The following is a 16,000-nucleotide window of genomic DNA, read 5'->3' on the forward strand; positions in this document are numbered from 1 at the left end:
AACCTTTTGTAGTGGTAAATACCCATTTTTTCATGCTTTGTGTGTATAAAAAGATCTTCTACACTTTCCACAGTATGCATCCGATGAAGAGAGCGGTAGCTCACGAAAGCTTATGATCAAATAAATTGGTTAGTCTCTAAGGTGCCACAAGTACTCCTTTTCTTTTTGCGAATACAGACTAACACGGCTGTTACTCTGAAACCTAAGAATGACCTATCCATGACCATAACAAATAGATACAGCATTTGCTATCAGTGCCTCCATAATATAGTCTACAGCTAAGCAGATTCACATTCATAGCGTGGCAAGCCAGATATGATTTTGTACAGAAGAGAAAAAAGGATTCCATTCCACTACACCCTTTTTATTGACAAAGGAATGGTAGAGATTTTCAGACACTGGAGAAGGAAGGTATGAATCATGGTAACAGGCAGAAGCTTCTACTGGTCTTTCAATTCCTTCAGTCTTCTGATGGCAGATTTGACTGTCACTGCAGAGGTGGTGCTGGAAGAAAAAACCACAGTGTGACTCCTACACTGAAGCAACCAGCAACGCTCATCAATTGCAGTCCCTGTGAACTTGGTTTATCAGCTGAAGTGAAGCGGTTATATCTTAGTCCAAATCCACTTTAGTATCTCATGAACCTGAGAACGCAGATCCGAGTCTGAGGTGTACGCACCTATATTTCTTGTATCTCAACATGAACTGTGCTCTGGCGACATCATACAATAACTAAAGAATTATCGCATTTTAGCATCGGTGGTCCTAGCTCCCCCAAAGCACTAATAATTCTGAATTTGAGGAGTCTGAGTTTAAATTTAAAAAATCCAAACATGTTCAGGTATGAAGTGTACAGTTAAAACAACCAAATAATCTGAACTCTGCCCTGCAGCGATGCCAAAAAGGGAAAAAGTAAGAAACCTAATATTTTGTTCTAAGGCAGTGGTCTCCAAACTTTTTACCTTGCATCCCTCCCTTACTTCTGTCTGCTCTCCTGCCCTTGCCCCAAAGCAAGGACTGTGGCTCTGGGAGAGGGGGACATAGACAGGGTAAGGGCACTGAGGCTGGGGCCACAGCTGGGGATGGGTTGGCAGCTGGGTCAGAGCGGAGCTGGATGGTGCTCCCTCCTCGCCCAGCCAAACATTCCTCCACATCCCATTAGGGGTTGCGCCCCACAGTTTGGGGACCTCTGTATTAAGGTCATGTCTACACAAAAGTTGAACCACTTTAACTATACTGCTATAGTTAAAGCAGTAAAACATCACAAGTGTGTATGCAGTTGTAACGGTGCAAATGTGCTTTATACCCGAGAACTGTACAGCTATCTTTGTAGGGAAGGAGTATAAGCCATATGGGTAAGGCACCTCCACTGCACAGGCTGTGACAATTTATTATTTTGATTAATGGTGTGATATTTCTACCAATAGTTAAATACTGGTATAAAACCTGTATGTAGACAAAGCCTTGATCATACAGTGGTTGGGGAACTCAAAACTCAGGCAGTACGCACAGCCCCAGAAGGTTCCTAATTTAAAAATCCTGATTGAAGAAATACCATGAGGAAGGCATCATGCTACATCATTGAGACTGTTTGCCATCATTTATACAACTCTCAGTGAATAAAAGGCCCTGTTCATGAACATTTAGATCCTACTTATAACTGGTGTCAAACATACGTATACGTACAACATACTGCAACATTCTCAGTATTTAAATCTTTTGCTCCCATGGCTGCAGATAATGAAGGGAAGGAAGGATGGCAGTGATATGAACACTATGCCAGAGACAGCCAGTCTGAAATTCTTAGGACCTCCATATGAAAGGCTGGTGTTAAGACTGGGGCAGAATTAAGATGGTATGGGGACCTTAAACTATGTATTATCATACTTTCAGATGTTAGGATTTCTTTTAAGTTTAAACTTAATTGAAATTCCAGGGCTTCCAATATTTTTTAACTAACTAGACTCAAATAACTTTGTTTTGTTAAGACCAGAGAAGACCGTGAGGAACTCCAGGGGGACTTAACAGAAGTGGGGAAAGAGCAGCACAACAGACAAGATTCAATAGTCACAAAAGCGAGCTAATTACATGCTGAACAGAATATGAACTTCTCATACTCTGAACTAACTGTAACCACGCAGGGGAAAAGCCTGGGTTCCAGTATAGCTAGCTCAAGGAAGAGACCTGCTTAAATAAGCGGCAGTCATCAGAAAAGCAACAAAAATGTTGAACTTTGCTTCAACTACCAGACAACAGAGCCAGTTATTATTTGTTTCCTTACTTATAGGTCCAGGCACCACCAGCTACTGTCTTCATACAGGATCCACAATGCCAGATACCTACAGCTTTCCTCTTCATCTTGGTCTGTAACACAAAGTATTTACATACTTTCAGTTGAAGAAACCAAGAAATCTAGACATCTGTGTTCAGTAAAAACACATGACCTTTGAACATTGCTCCAAAAACACCACAATGGAACTACGATATAAACGTCAAGGTTTTCACAACAGCAACATCTGCAACCAGGGCCAGAAGAAACATGAAGACATCAGACTTTCCACAGGTCTCTTGACAAAGGCCAAAGAACTTCGGTAATGGCATTTACTCAGGCAGATAGAAACTAAAGCCAGTTCAGCTCCTCTGCTTTATTTCTCTGTTTGGGGGAAAAAAACAGCTGCAGGGGTTTTTTTTATATAGTATTTATAACAGTGATAACTATATCTATAGCATCCGATGAAGTGAGCTGTAGCTCACGAAAGCTTATGCTCAAATAAATTGGTTAGTCTCTAAGGTGCCACAAATACTCTTTTCTTTTTGCGAATACAGACTAACACGGCTGTTACTCTGAAACCTATAGCTAGTCATTTACTCTACAAGTTGTTTTAGCTTAAGAAAGCTGTTCTAATATTGTGTTCTGCTCATATGGTTGTAAAACTATTTTAGCTTTAACTGATATACAAGCCTACAATGTAGGAAAAGTGCTCCAGTATCAATCCAACTCTGAATGGACAGATACCTACATCATAAAAAGCCACTACTGTAACTGGAACCTTTATTGGAGTCTCAACAAAAAAAAACAAGATTGAATGGGTCTGGGATACTAAACTGCTCTCGCTCTTAGAACTGCTTCCTCCAGGTGAATTCTGAAACGTATTGGTGGGACAGCTTGCAGCTCCCATGCGGTATCTATTCAATGCCTTCAAAGCTATCAAACGGGCACATTTCATAAGCACTAAGTTCACACAAAGAATGACCTCAGCTTTCTATTAGCTTTTAAAGTCCAACACTTAAGCTTGGGTACCTATAGCTCAGTACCTAAATCCATAGTCAGCCATTAAAGGTAGAAATCATTAGTAAGCATGGGTGCTCAGCACATCTGAATATGAGGCCGCTTTAACTGCAGGCATCTGAATCTGAAAATTCTGGCTAAATTACTAGGTCAAAGAGTGAGTGGCCTTTCAAATTTCTGAGACCTGAATTCAAAACTTTTTTGTCACATACAAGATCTACTCCTGGGGGTAATTCTATGCCATTGCATGTGCATAATTAATGAGCCGTGCATATTTTTAATTTTTTTGCACAGAAAAAAGCTTCTGCTGGAAAGTTGATGCAGTTACGCCTTTTGCTAACTGGAGGGCGCTTTGGCACTGGAACAGAGCAGCAGCTCCCAGCAGCTAGGGATGAGAAAGAGCCAGTCTTCTTCACAGCGCCTGTTGGGCCAGGTCAGGAGACATGATGAGACAAACAGCATGGGGCTGCTGGGAGGGTGAGGGGGAGTCAGTCAGGGGCTCATAAGGGCTAGTGCGGGAGGGCATGCTGGGCCAAGGGCCGAATGGGTGAGGAGGCACAGGACCAAAGGGGAGAAGGAGGTGCAGGGCCACATGGGGATGGGGGAGCTGGACCACATATGGATGGGGGGTGGCTGAGTGGGGACACAGAGACACATGGGGATGGGGGAGCTGGACCACATATGGATGGGGGGTGGCTGAGTGGGGACACAGAGACACATGGGGATGGGGGGAGGGGGTGCAGGGCCACCTGTGGATGGGGGGAGGGGTATCTGATTGGGGGTGAAGGGACACATGGGTGCAGGGACACGTGCCTGACTGAATGGGAAAGGCTAGGGGTCAGCCAGGGTCTGCATGGTGGAAGCTCCCTAACAATCCCTCCCCTCTCCCTGCAAAACACCTGTTCCATACTTTTCCCACCCATACCCAACAACCCTCCATGTTCACACCCAAACTCCTTCCCAGCAATTACTTCCCTGTCCCTCAGCTCCTCCATTACCCTGAATCCCCCAAGTCTTTGCACTGCTTCCGAGGGGTGCGGGAAATTTGGTTCTGTATTGTAGTTTAAATGAATTATTACTCAGAGTTCTGTATTAAAATGCCTAGTAAGGAATCTATTTGTTAGAAAACATTTCCTGAATATTTTTTGTTGTTTGTATTGTTACAGACATACTTGCTGACAGGTATTTTGAAATAAACGACCAAAAGTAACTGGAACTAGTGTGATTATTTTCAAATTCTACAAAATTCTGCATATTTTATTGTCAAAATAACACAATATAATCTGTGCAGAACTTTTAATTTTTTGGAGCAGAATTCCCCAAGCAGTAAAGATCAGTTAGATGGTTTCATGCCTCCTCCCCAAAATATATAATGCACACAACTGGCAGTCTCACTCAAGAGATCCAGATTGGAAAAACTTGACAATTATTGGGCAAAACAAATTAATACCATGTTTTAATAACCAGTGATACATGAAAAGCGTATAATTTTACCTTATGACCCTTTATTTGATGCCTAACATTTTCTGCCCATTAGCATCACCATTTAGTGTAGTGAAAACCACTTGAGACCACATTAACTGAATTACCAGCAAAATATGTAACTTGAAATGTGGTAAATCTTTTATTTTGAGGTAATATGAAAAAAGAAGGAGAGGGAGGGATTTTGCAAGGTATAACCTCACACCTCTGAAAGTTGTGGATTATTCAAACCATGCTTAGGCAGACAGTAATTAACCTGTTATATATTTCTCTGCTTCCTAATTCGAAGCAGCAGTCCCATTTGTAAATTTCATTCACTGTAAGACTTTGAGAACTTGCTGGGGGTGAATCAGAGAGGGCTCTTACCTTGCCACAGAAGGAGCAGGTATACTTGGCATGCTGGCTAATTTCAATTTTCTTTACCATTTTCCTGAGGGAAGCACCATAACGGGTACCATATTTACCCACAATCCCAACTTTCTTGGTGCGCTTAGCCTGTCAGGATATAAATCACCATATACATTCGCTTAATTAAAATCAGAGACCGTTTAGCAGTTTACTTAACAGCAGCCAAAGAATTAAAGCAAAGTTATTTGCATACCGCTTGAATCTATTTTCATTAATTATGTAACAGTATTTTTTAAACTATAGTTTCCACCAAAATCCTGTATAAAATAAAGTTGCACTGCACTGCAGCTAATTAAAATTTGTCCAATATTTTGGAAATTCAAGCCTATACAAATTATTCCATAGCCACAGCTCCATGAGTACTGCTCTGGTTTATAGTGTTTTCAGGATCACAAATGTGCAATGACTGCGTACAGGCACATCAGTGTACTTGAATGCAGTCATAGACAGGACTGCGGCCTAAATGAGGATTTCATCATTGCATATCTACAGGGCCTTTCACCAGATATTCTCAGGATCACAGTGACAAACAAATCAAGTCTTGCAAAACTAAGTACTTTTATCCCCAAGTCAGAAACAGGGAGAAAACGAGACAAAGATTAAATGACTTGCTCAAATTCACATAGCAAGTGAGGGTTGACTAGCCTTACCACTACCCATCATCTCAAGTTTAAACTTCAAGCCCTTACCCACATCTGAGGTCTCCTCTCTCTCTACACCCATTCCTCATCAATGCAATCATGCTAGCTTTGATTCCCACGTTATTGCCTTCTGCAACAGTCTTATGCCATTTTTACTGCCCCTGGGCTCAGCATGACATCCCAAACCTTAGTACATCAGGCCCCAAGCTCTCTCATTCAAATCTCTCCTGGAGACCGACCCTCTTTTCCTCTACGAGGCCCACAGAACATGGGTGGAAATCAGAATATGGAGAGAGGAATGTTATTCTCTCCCCTAGCTCTCCCAAGGCTACCTGTTTCTGCCCCTCTTCCAGACCCTAAACCCCACAGAAAGGGAACAGCCTCGAGAGCAGTGCCTTGTACCTTGGGAAGCTCACGGCCAGAGCGCAATACAAATGAGCCAACAGCAAAGCGGGAAGCAGCACCCCCTGTTTCCCGGCTCTCAGCGTCGCGTCCCGTCGTCCCCGTCCCCCCCCAGGCCACCCTGATCACCGGCCAGCCAGGCTTGGAGAAACACACCGCTGCAGGCTTAACCACCCGCCACCCCGATTCCAGCAGAGGGGAACCGCCTAGCAATGGGGTGGGGGGACAGGGAACACCCCCAGCCCCGCATGGGCCTGCAGTTAAAGGAAAGCACCCGCCCCCCCCTCCAAGACTTGCTCTCCCCTCCCCCCCCCGCCCGGGTCTCACCCCTGCCCCTCCCCCTTCAAGGCCCGGCTGCCCCCCCCCCAGCCCCGACTAGAGGCCCGCTCCCTGCAAGGCCCCCGGCTCTGTCCCACCGCCCGCTCCCACCCAGGGTAATCAGGCTCGAGCTGCCCCCCGCCAATAGCCAGCGGCCCGGGGAGCGCAGGCCCCGCGGCACCAGCTCCGGCCTCCGCCGGCGCGGGCCAGGCGGCCAGCAGGGCGGATGGCGGCGGATTGAGCGGGGAGAAGGAAGCCGGCGGGCCGCTCAGCGACACTCACCATCTTCCCGCCGGGCCTGGACGCAGAGAAGGAGCTAGTTCCTGCGCATGCGCGATAGCATGGCCCTCGCCGGAAGGAAGGAGGGCTCAAACCACAGAGAGGACGGGACTCGGAGCGGGACAGTCTGCACTCGGGAGGTGGGACTCTATCGTCGCCTTTGCTGCACCCTGTGAGTCTCTGCAGCAGAGATAGCGCCTGGGAGAGGATGAGGGACGGTGGGGCCAGAAATGAGGGGCTCAGGGCTGGTGTGGGAGGGGGTGCGGGCTCTGGGGGAGGGGGCAGAAATGAGGGGTTCAGGGTGCGGGAGGGGGCTCAGGGCTTGTGCAGGGGGGTTGGGGTGTGGGAGGGGGTGCGGGCTCTGGGGGGGGCAGAAATGAGGGGTTCAGGGTGCGGGAGGGGGCTCAGGGCTTGTGCAGGGGGGTTGGGGTGTGGGAGGGGGTGCGGGCTCTGGGGGGGCAGAAATGAGGGGTTCAGGGTGCGGGAGGGGGCTCAGGGCTTGTGCAGGGGGGTTGGGGTGTGGGAGGGGGTGTGGGCTCTGGGGGGGCAGAAATGAGGGGTTCAGGGTGCGGGAGGGGGCTCAGGGCTTGTGCAGGGGGGTTGGGGGGTGCGGGTTCTGGGGGGGCAGAAATGAGGGGTTCAGGGTGCAGGAGGGGGCTCAGGGCTTGTGCAGGGGGGTTGGGGGGTGCGGGTTCTGGGGGGGCAGAAATGAGGGGTTCAGGGTGCGGGAGGGGGCTCAGGGCTTGTGCAGGGGGGTTGGGGTGTGGGAGGGGGTGCGGGCTCGGGGGGGGCAGAAATGAGGGGTTCAGGGTGCGGGAGGGGGCTCAGGGCTTGTGCAGGGGGGTTGGGGTGTGGGAGGGGGTGCGGGCTCTGGGGGGGCAGAAATGAGGGGTTCAGGGTGCGGGAGGGGGCTCAGGGCTTGTGCAGGGGGGTTGGGGTGTGGGAGGGGGTGCAGACTCTGGGGGGCAGAAATGCGGGGCTCAGGGTGCGGGAGGGGGCTCAGGGCTGGTGTGGGAGGGGATGCGGGCTCTGGGGGGGCAGAAATGAGGGGTTCAGGGTGCAGGAGGGGGCTCAGGGCTTGTGCAGGGGGTTGCGGTATGGGAGGTGGTGCAGGCTCTGGGGTGGGGCCACAAATGAGGGATTCAGGGTGTGGGAGGGGGCTTAGGGCTGGGGTAGTTTCTTGGGGGTGCAGGCTCCAGCCGGGGGCCTGTTACTTCAGGCAGCTCCTAGAAGTGGCCAGCATGTCCAGCTCCTAGGCGGAAGGGCCAGGGGGCTCTGCCCGCTGCCCATAGGCGCCACCCCTGCAGCTCCCGTTGGCCATGGTTCCCGGCCAATGGGAGCTGTGGAGTCGGGGCAGGGGCAGCAGGCAGAGTCCCTGTGGCCGCTCCTGCACCTATGAGCCGAACATGCTGGCTGCTTCCAGGAGCCACTTGGAGGCAGGGAGTCTGCCTTAGTCCCGCTGCACTGGCGACCGGACTTTTAGCGGTCGGAACCACCAGCGTCCCTTTTTGACTGGGCATTCTGGTCGAAAACCAGACACCTGACAACCCTACCTCACCTACACACACTAGGCAAGCAACAAAAATACAATATTTGGTGGAATCACTGGAACTGTATTTATTTACAAAGAAAGTCCCTATGTAGAATCCATTGCTGAATATTGTGGTTCTATAGTGGGGGAGGCCCACCTGTGATGGTTTAATAACAGCACACTGGGGGAATGGGGTGGATGGGGGAAGGACACGTGAGCACTAGCGTCCTCCATAGAAGCCAAGCGTTAGGTACACGTATCTAGCCAGCTTCTCTGCTCCTACAAAACAGTAGCAATATCAGTCGTGAGGAAGCAGGGAATTTTGAGAAATTCAAGGCAAAGACCAGTAGAAGGAAAACTCAGAAAGAATATAGTAATAGTACAGTAATGTGCAACAATATACCAGACCTAATTGTGCCCTTCAGTTCTAGGAAGAGGGGAATTACAATAGTAGAGCATGCCACTTATCCACCTAATCTCATATTTTAATTGACTGTGGCCAATATCCAATGTTGCAGAGGAAAGTACAAGAACACCCACAATGGACAACGATGAAATAACCTACTCCTATTAGTTCGAGGTTAGCTTATGCCCTGAAACAGGAGGGCTTAGATCCTCCTGTATTGCTTCACATGCAGGCAAGCTGTGGCCCTCACTATCATAGAAGCGAAAGGGTCAAAGACTACAACTGGCTTTTTAAAAAGGGCTGAATAATTTTATGACCAATAATATTTATGCAAGAAAAAATAAGGGGTGATCCAACACCAAACCTAAGGTTATCAGCCTCCTTCCACACAAGTGCAGGATTAGCTGTATGATGTATGGGTTAACCTGTGCAGCCAGCAGGTCTGAGGCTCCTCTGATGCATCAGATCCTATTTATACAGGAGATTAGCTATATGCATGGAAAACAAGAGGATGGATGATAGGCTATTAAGAAAGAACAAAAGGAAAAGGTGAACAATAGACTTCAAATAAGACCATTCAACAGATTCATAGATTCATAGATATTTAGGCCAGAAGGGACCATTATGATCATCTAGTCTGACCTCCTGCACAATGCAGGCCACAGAATTTCACCCACCACTCCTAAAAAAGACCTCACACCTATATCTGTGTTATTGAAGTCCCCAAATTGTAGTTTGAAGACCTCAAGGAGCAGAGAATCCTCCAGCAAGTGACCCGTGCCCCATGCTACAGAGGAAGGCGAAAAACCTCCAGGGCCTTCCAATCTGCCCTGGAGGAAAATTCCTTCCCGACCCCAAATATGGCGATCAGCTAAACCCTGAGCATATGGGCAAGATTCATCAGCCAGATACTACAGAAAATTCTTTCCCAGGTAACTTGGATCTTACCCATCTAAAAACCCATCACAGGCCATTGGGCCTATTTACCATGAATATTTAATTACCAAAACCATGTTATCCCATCATACCATCTCCTCCATAAACTTATCGAGTTTAATCTTAAAGCAAGATAGATCTTTTGCCCCCACTACTTCCCTCGGAAGGCTATTCCAAAACTTCACTCCTCTGATGGTTAGAAACCTTCGTCTAATTTCTAATCTAAATTTCCTAGTGGCCAGTTTATATCCATTTGTTCTTGTGTCCACATTGGTACTGAGTTTAAATAATTCCTCTCCCTCTCTGGTATTTATCCCTCTGATATATTTATAGAGAGCAATCATATCTCCCCTCAACCTTCTTTTAGTTAGGCTAAACAAGCCAAGCTCCCTGAGTCTCCTTTCATAAGACAGGAGATGGGTTCATTCCAGCAATGATGTTACATCGTGAATAAATTTAGCCTAATTATACAACTATAATCTAAATCTAGGTGGAGTTCAGAGTACAGGATATAACATTTACAGCAAGTATAGTTGATGAAAAGATGTTTAAATATTCTCTTTCTTAACCTAACAAAAGGTAAGGGGAAAAAAAAATAAGTATATGCAACTAGTATCACAGAAGTGAAGTTCTGCTTCCATGCTACCCCGCCGACAATCACAGGGTTCAATTGCTGCAAAGCTACCTATGACACTCTTTCAGAATTACCTTCCCTCACTGAGTTTGAGTCCCACACAAAGCATTCCGTCATTCTTTTTAGTCTTACGCAGCTTAATTCTGTAAATCTGTCCTGTGATAATAGGGTTATCTAAAGCCTTCCAACTCACAAAACGGAATTTATTTTCAGCTTGAGTTGGAACGATCCATCATTTGGAAAATACTGTAGAAATGTATTCATGCAGGGATACAGCAAATATCCAGGCAGTAAAATTGATCTATATCACCATGGATTTTATTGGATTGGAGATTTAGCCACAGAATGCAGATTTCTGACTTCATATCCGAAGAGCCCATAAAAAGAAAATGGATAGAGTGGTTAGCTAGTTTTATTTTTAAGAAAATCAAAGAACACAGTAGATACTAGAACAATAAAAAGGGAACAGCAAACTTGCAGTTTTAAGAGACAAAAAGTCAATGATAATTTATAACAACTCATCTTACCCCTCCCTTTTCCTCAAAACCAGATTATTAAAAAACATTCTTTGCACCCATTGATCATCAAATCTGTATAAAGGCAAACAGGCATAAGACCCCAGTGTCCCTCGCTCTGATCAAAAATGAGTCCCTGCAGCTCAGAAAGCACCCCACAAATAACTGGGAAATTAACATGGAATTTCTCTCTAACATAAAAATCAGCAACAAAAGAAAAAAACCAACACCAGCGCCCTTGAGTTCTGTCAATACTCATAATAGGATAATCCTATTTGTTTTAATTAAGTAATGATAGTGATCTGGATCATCTCATAAACTGGGTGCAAGCAAACAATGAGTTTTCTCCCCTGCTAGCCTCCCTCTTCTCCCCCCTCACCAACCCCCCTCTCCCCCCCAAAAAAAACACACAGGCCATATTTACAGGCTGGGGGACTCTATCCTAGGAAGCAGTGACTCTGAAAAGGACTTGGGCATCCGGGTGGATAATCAGATGAGCAAGAGTTCCCAGTGCAAAGCTGTTGGCAAAAGGACTAATGTGGTCCTTGGATGCATAAACAGGGGAATCTCAAGTAGGAGTCAGGATTATATTACCTCAGTATTTGACACTAGAGCAACCATTGCAGGAATACTGTGTCCAGTTCTGGTTTCCACAATTCAAGAAGGATGTTGATACATTGGAGAGGGGTCAGAGAAGAGCCATGAGAATGATTAAAAGATTAGAAGACATGCCCTATAGTGATAGACTCCAAGAGCTCAACCTGTTAGTTTAACAAAGAGAAGCCTAAAGGGTGACTTAATCACAGTCTATGTGTATTAGGGATGTACCCACTGAAGGTACCTATTGAAACTATTAAAATATCAGTTAACTGTTAAATATTTTACATCCCTAGTTGGTACCCTGTCAACACCCCGTTCTGCGCACTGTCATGGCGATGGGAGGTGGTGGGGGAGGGAGAGACCATCACGTGATCTGGGAGTGTTAAGGTGAAGGGGAGAACCTGTCTGGGGCTAGGAGGTGTCATGGGGACACCAGTCTCCTCTGTCACGTGATCCAGTCTCCCTCGGTGCATCGCGAGACTTTGGCTAGTTCTGGTCACATCCCCCTTGCTGCCCAGCTCCCTGGCCACCCCAAGGTCCAGGAGGCGGTGAGACCCACCTAGTAGCAGCCGGACTTAGTGCTCAGCACCACCCGCCCCCTCAGCCCACCATGCCTGCACCCAGCAGCAGCAGTCAGGGACCACCTGGACCCTGAGCAGCTGCCCGCATGGTAGGAGTCTGGACAATGTCCGGAGCTCAGTAGAGTCTCCTGGTGGGGCAAGGGGTCTCACAGGGGGCCAAGGCAGTGGGGGGCAGTGACTGCTCCCCAGGCAGTGGGTTCGTATCTGTGGGGAAGGGGATGTGCCTGGTGGGGGTACCTGTGCAGGCTCCTGGTGGGGAGCGAGGCACCCAGCCCTGGGAGCCAGCGTTGATAGCCTGAGAGCACACCGTGTTCCGTCCGCCCCCAGTCACCACTGTTCCAGGCTCCCGAGCCATCGCCGTGCAAGGGCAGCTCAGCTCATCCTGCCCTGGGTGCTGCCGCTGAGGGGGGAGTGGGATGTGGATAGGGAAGAGGCAGATTTGTTAGTGCACGTGGTGTGCTCAGATGTGGGGTTGGGGGAATGACAGCGCAAATAGGGATGGAAAATGTCACAAAATTATTTTACCAATCTGTTTTAAACGTTAACTGCAATATATTAACTTATTGGTTAACCGGTTAATATTTTACATCCCTACTATGTACCTACATGGGGAACACAAATTTGATAATAATGGGCTCTTCAATCTAGCAGACAAAAAGTATAACAAGGTTCAATGGCTGAAAGCTGAAGTTAGACAATTTACCAAGGTTTGTGGTGGACTCTCCATCAGTGGAAGTTTTTCAGTTGAGTTTGGATATTTTTCTAAAAGAGATGCTGAAGTTCAAACAGGAATTCAGAGAAACCCTATGATCTGGTTTCAGAGTAGCAGCCGTGTTAGTCTGTATTCGCAAAAAGAAAAGGAGTACTTGTGGCACCTTAGAGACTAACCAATTTATTTGAGCATAAGCTTTGTGAGCTACAGCGTCACACTAGATGACCACAGTAGTCCCTTTATAATCTACAAATCTATGTGATTTGGTTTTATAATCTATGATTCTATATAATCTCATTAGTTTGATGACAATATGCAATACAGAATTCTTAAAAGTTTTTATATTCAAAGCCATCAACTGCTCATAATTTCTGAAAGTACTTAGAGGGAAGAAAGTCTAGCCAAACTTCCACAAACTCCGCTTTATTAATACACATGGCAAATATGTAGTAATAACACTAACTTCCCAACATACACAAGAGATGGAGCTTGGGACACCTCCCCTAACCCTCCAATGACATTTTCATAGAAGAGAAAGGGTTTTTTCCTCCTTTCATAAGAACCTTGTGTAATTTGACATTTTGTCCTAAAACCTGGACGATGTATGGACCCAAACACATATTTAACACCCAACAAGAATTCAACAGGAGCCTGGAACAGAACAGACTTAAAAGAGATATAGCAATAGGACCGGAGTTGGGATCTTGAAATGGCATTTCTTCTGAGGGGCCATGAAGGGAATGCAGATGTGTATCAGCAGGTAAAGAGTAATAATAATGAGATGCTGTTCCTGGGTGCAATCCCGATTTCAGGTTTAGTAATTTCAATATTCTCTGAATTTAAACTCATTGGAAATATTTTGTTGTTGTTTAAATACTTTTTCTTATATAATGAGCTATTCTGGGGTACGTTTTATACTTTATTATTTATATCACAGTTGCACCTAAATGCCCCAACCAGGATCTGTGGAGTACAGACACGTGGCAAGAGACAGTCCTAACTGAAGAGCTTACAGTCTAACTAGAAAAAAAGACAAAACCAAGAGCGGGAGAAAGGAAATTATTCAATGTCATCCCCATTTTACAGATGAAGAATTGAGGACCAGAGTGATTAAGGGTCCCGATAAGGCAGTGGCTTTTCACTGGGATTTTCCATTGACCTCATTGGGTTTTGGACTAGACCCTAAGTGGCTTGTGCTCAAGGTCCCACAGGGAGCTGAACCCTGAGACCTAGGACAGTACCATCCCCATACAAACATCCTCCTCCTCCTACTTCAAAAAAGTTTCTCTTCTCCAATTCTTGCATTTTCCGGCTTTTTGCCTTTTTTTCTCTCCTGTTCGGTTTATTGTGGTTTAGCGAATGAGGAGTCCTCTTTAAATAAAAGGGAAGCAACTGGACACAACCAAGAACTGAGGCCTGGGCTTTCTGGAATGCCCTGCTGCCAGTCTCCAACCACAACCAGGCGTACCATCTGTGGGTATATCTAGACTTGGAGCTTGGGGTTCAATTCCCGGCTTGAGGAGACGTACCCGCAGTAGCTCTCATCCAGCGGCAGTGCTAAAAATAGAATGTAGCCATGGCAACATGAGCGGCGGGATGGGCTAACTGCCTGAGAATGTCCTCATTGGAGATCTTAGGCACATACTCGGTGGCTACACTCTATTTGTAATGCACTAGCTCATTGAGAACTTGCACAGGTATTTGTCCTGGAGCTGGGACTCTCACCCCAGCTCCCACTGTAAACAGACCTTTTCTGATAACCTGGAGGGTATAATAGGCTGTGTACCAGCAATGAGCTCCCTTGACCTACTGGCTAAAAACACTTTTCTCCAGGGCTAGATTTTCTTTTCTTTTTAATATAGAAAGGGTAAAGTGAATTTCAAGTGTTCATGAAGAGTCTCAGCAACTCTGCAAAGATCAAGCTGAGATTTTATGAGTCCCATTACAGAGAGAGAGTACACCTCACATCCTTTAATGGGACTGGAGATTTATCAGTGTGTAGATAAAAATAAATTGAGATTTTATGGGAGGCAGAATTCTCCAAAGACACTTTCAGCAGATTTCTGAAAAATGCTATTTGCTGCTCCTCTCACGTATGAGAGTTAGAGAATTGTTCTTCTGAGAAGATGACAAGATTTGTGCATGAAGAATCTCCCCAGCCTTCTCACCACTTCCTGCAGCCTACTGATAACAACCCTGTTTCAAATGGGGTCCTGTGGGCAAGCGCCTGGTGTAAAGGGTTAGATGCAAGATGTCGAGAACAATTAGGGAGAGATGCCCAACAATGTAATCTAGTGGGGAGAGTAGCTAGGCACAAACGGCTGGCTGGGCAGTGGTCAGAGTCTCCTACAGTAGGAACAACATTTGGTACTTTTGATCCAATGTCCACCGTTGGACTCTTCTTCCCTCTTGCTTACCACCTGCAAACCTTTAAATCTACTGCCTACCAACTGAAAACCTCTTTTGCACAGTCATAAATGAATCACTTAGACATTGTACCCGTTGTATATGAATCTTGTAGGCCATTTCCATGCTTATGTGATGGTATTTGCAGTCAATGATCCAATAAAACCTTAATTAAGGAAAGCATTGTCACTTTGTTCACTTGGCAGAAGACTCAAGCAACGGAATGCTTTTACTATTGTCTGGTAACCATCTGCAGCTAAGCACCCTGTCTGAACAGCAATGTTAACCCCTGGAAGTGAGAGGCAAAGTGTAAGAACTGTGTGTGTTCCCCTCCACCTTCTCCACATATGGTAACTGGGACATGTATCTAACTGGCATCTTGGCAAATTCATAAAATTGACCCCTATTCATTCTTACATTGCCCATGCCATCATCAATTATACATGCCCAGCCAATTCCTGGGCATCTTCTAGTTCTAAAAAAGGAGGCGGAGAAGAAAGGAACAAGCTGTAGTGACTACACACTACTGCAATACAAATAAAGAAAGATAATTAGGCAAATATCAGGAGCCTGGATTCCTCAGGAGATTAGTAACGAGATAAAGAGCCCGTCATCCCTCGATTGCATGTTCAAGTTTTGCCCAGGGTGGTAGCGACCTATAGTTCTAGTCATCTGCTGGCTGTTCAGTGCCCTTGTGAAAGAAACCGGTTCCAATCGGTTGTCAGGGGTTATGTCACAAACGCCACTAGAAAGGAATGAAAGAACGGCGCTGCACCCTGTCAGGCTGCGTCTACGCTGGCCCATTTCAGGGTCTGAAAGGTAGTTCACTGCCGTTGCGGCACAATAGCAACCATGGAGGG

At 46.3% G+C, this 16,000-nt stretch overlaps 1 protein-coding gene across 1 annotated transcript; it reads right to left on the bottom strand.

Annotated features, from left to right (window-relative positions):
* Positions 1-343: 343 nt before the first annotated feature.
* RPL37A (ribosomal protein L37a) lies at positions 344-6,988 on the bottom strand. The gene is made up of 4 exons (XM_084643954.1): positions 6,823-6,988; positions 5,138-5,266; positions 2,282-2,364; positions 344-504 (listed from the first exon to the last, which is right to left on the bottom strand). The coding sequence occupies exons 1-4, from the start codon at positions 6,823-6,825 to the stop codon at positions 441-443; spliced, it is 279 nt and encodes a 92-aa protein (XP_084500080.1). The 5' UTR covers positions 6,826-6,988; the 3' UTR covers positions 344-440.
* Between the last annotated feature and the right edge of the window lie 9,012 nt (positions 6,989-16,000).

The sequence above is a fragment of the Lepidochelys olivacea genome (assembly GCF_965140295.1).
Source record: "Lepidochelys olivacea isolate rLepOli2 genome assembly, chromosome: 11".
NCBI lineage: Eukaryota > Metazoa > Chordata > Testudines > Cheloniidae > Lepidochelys > Lepidochelys olivacea.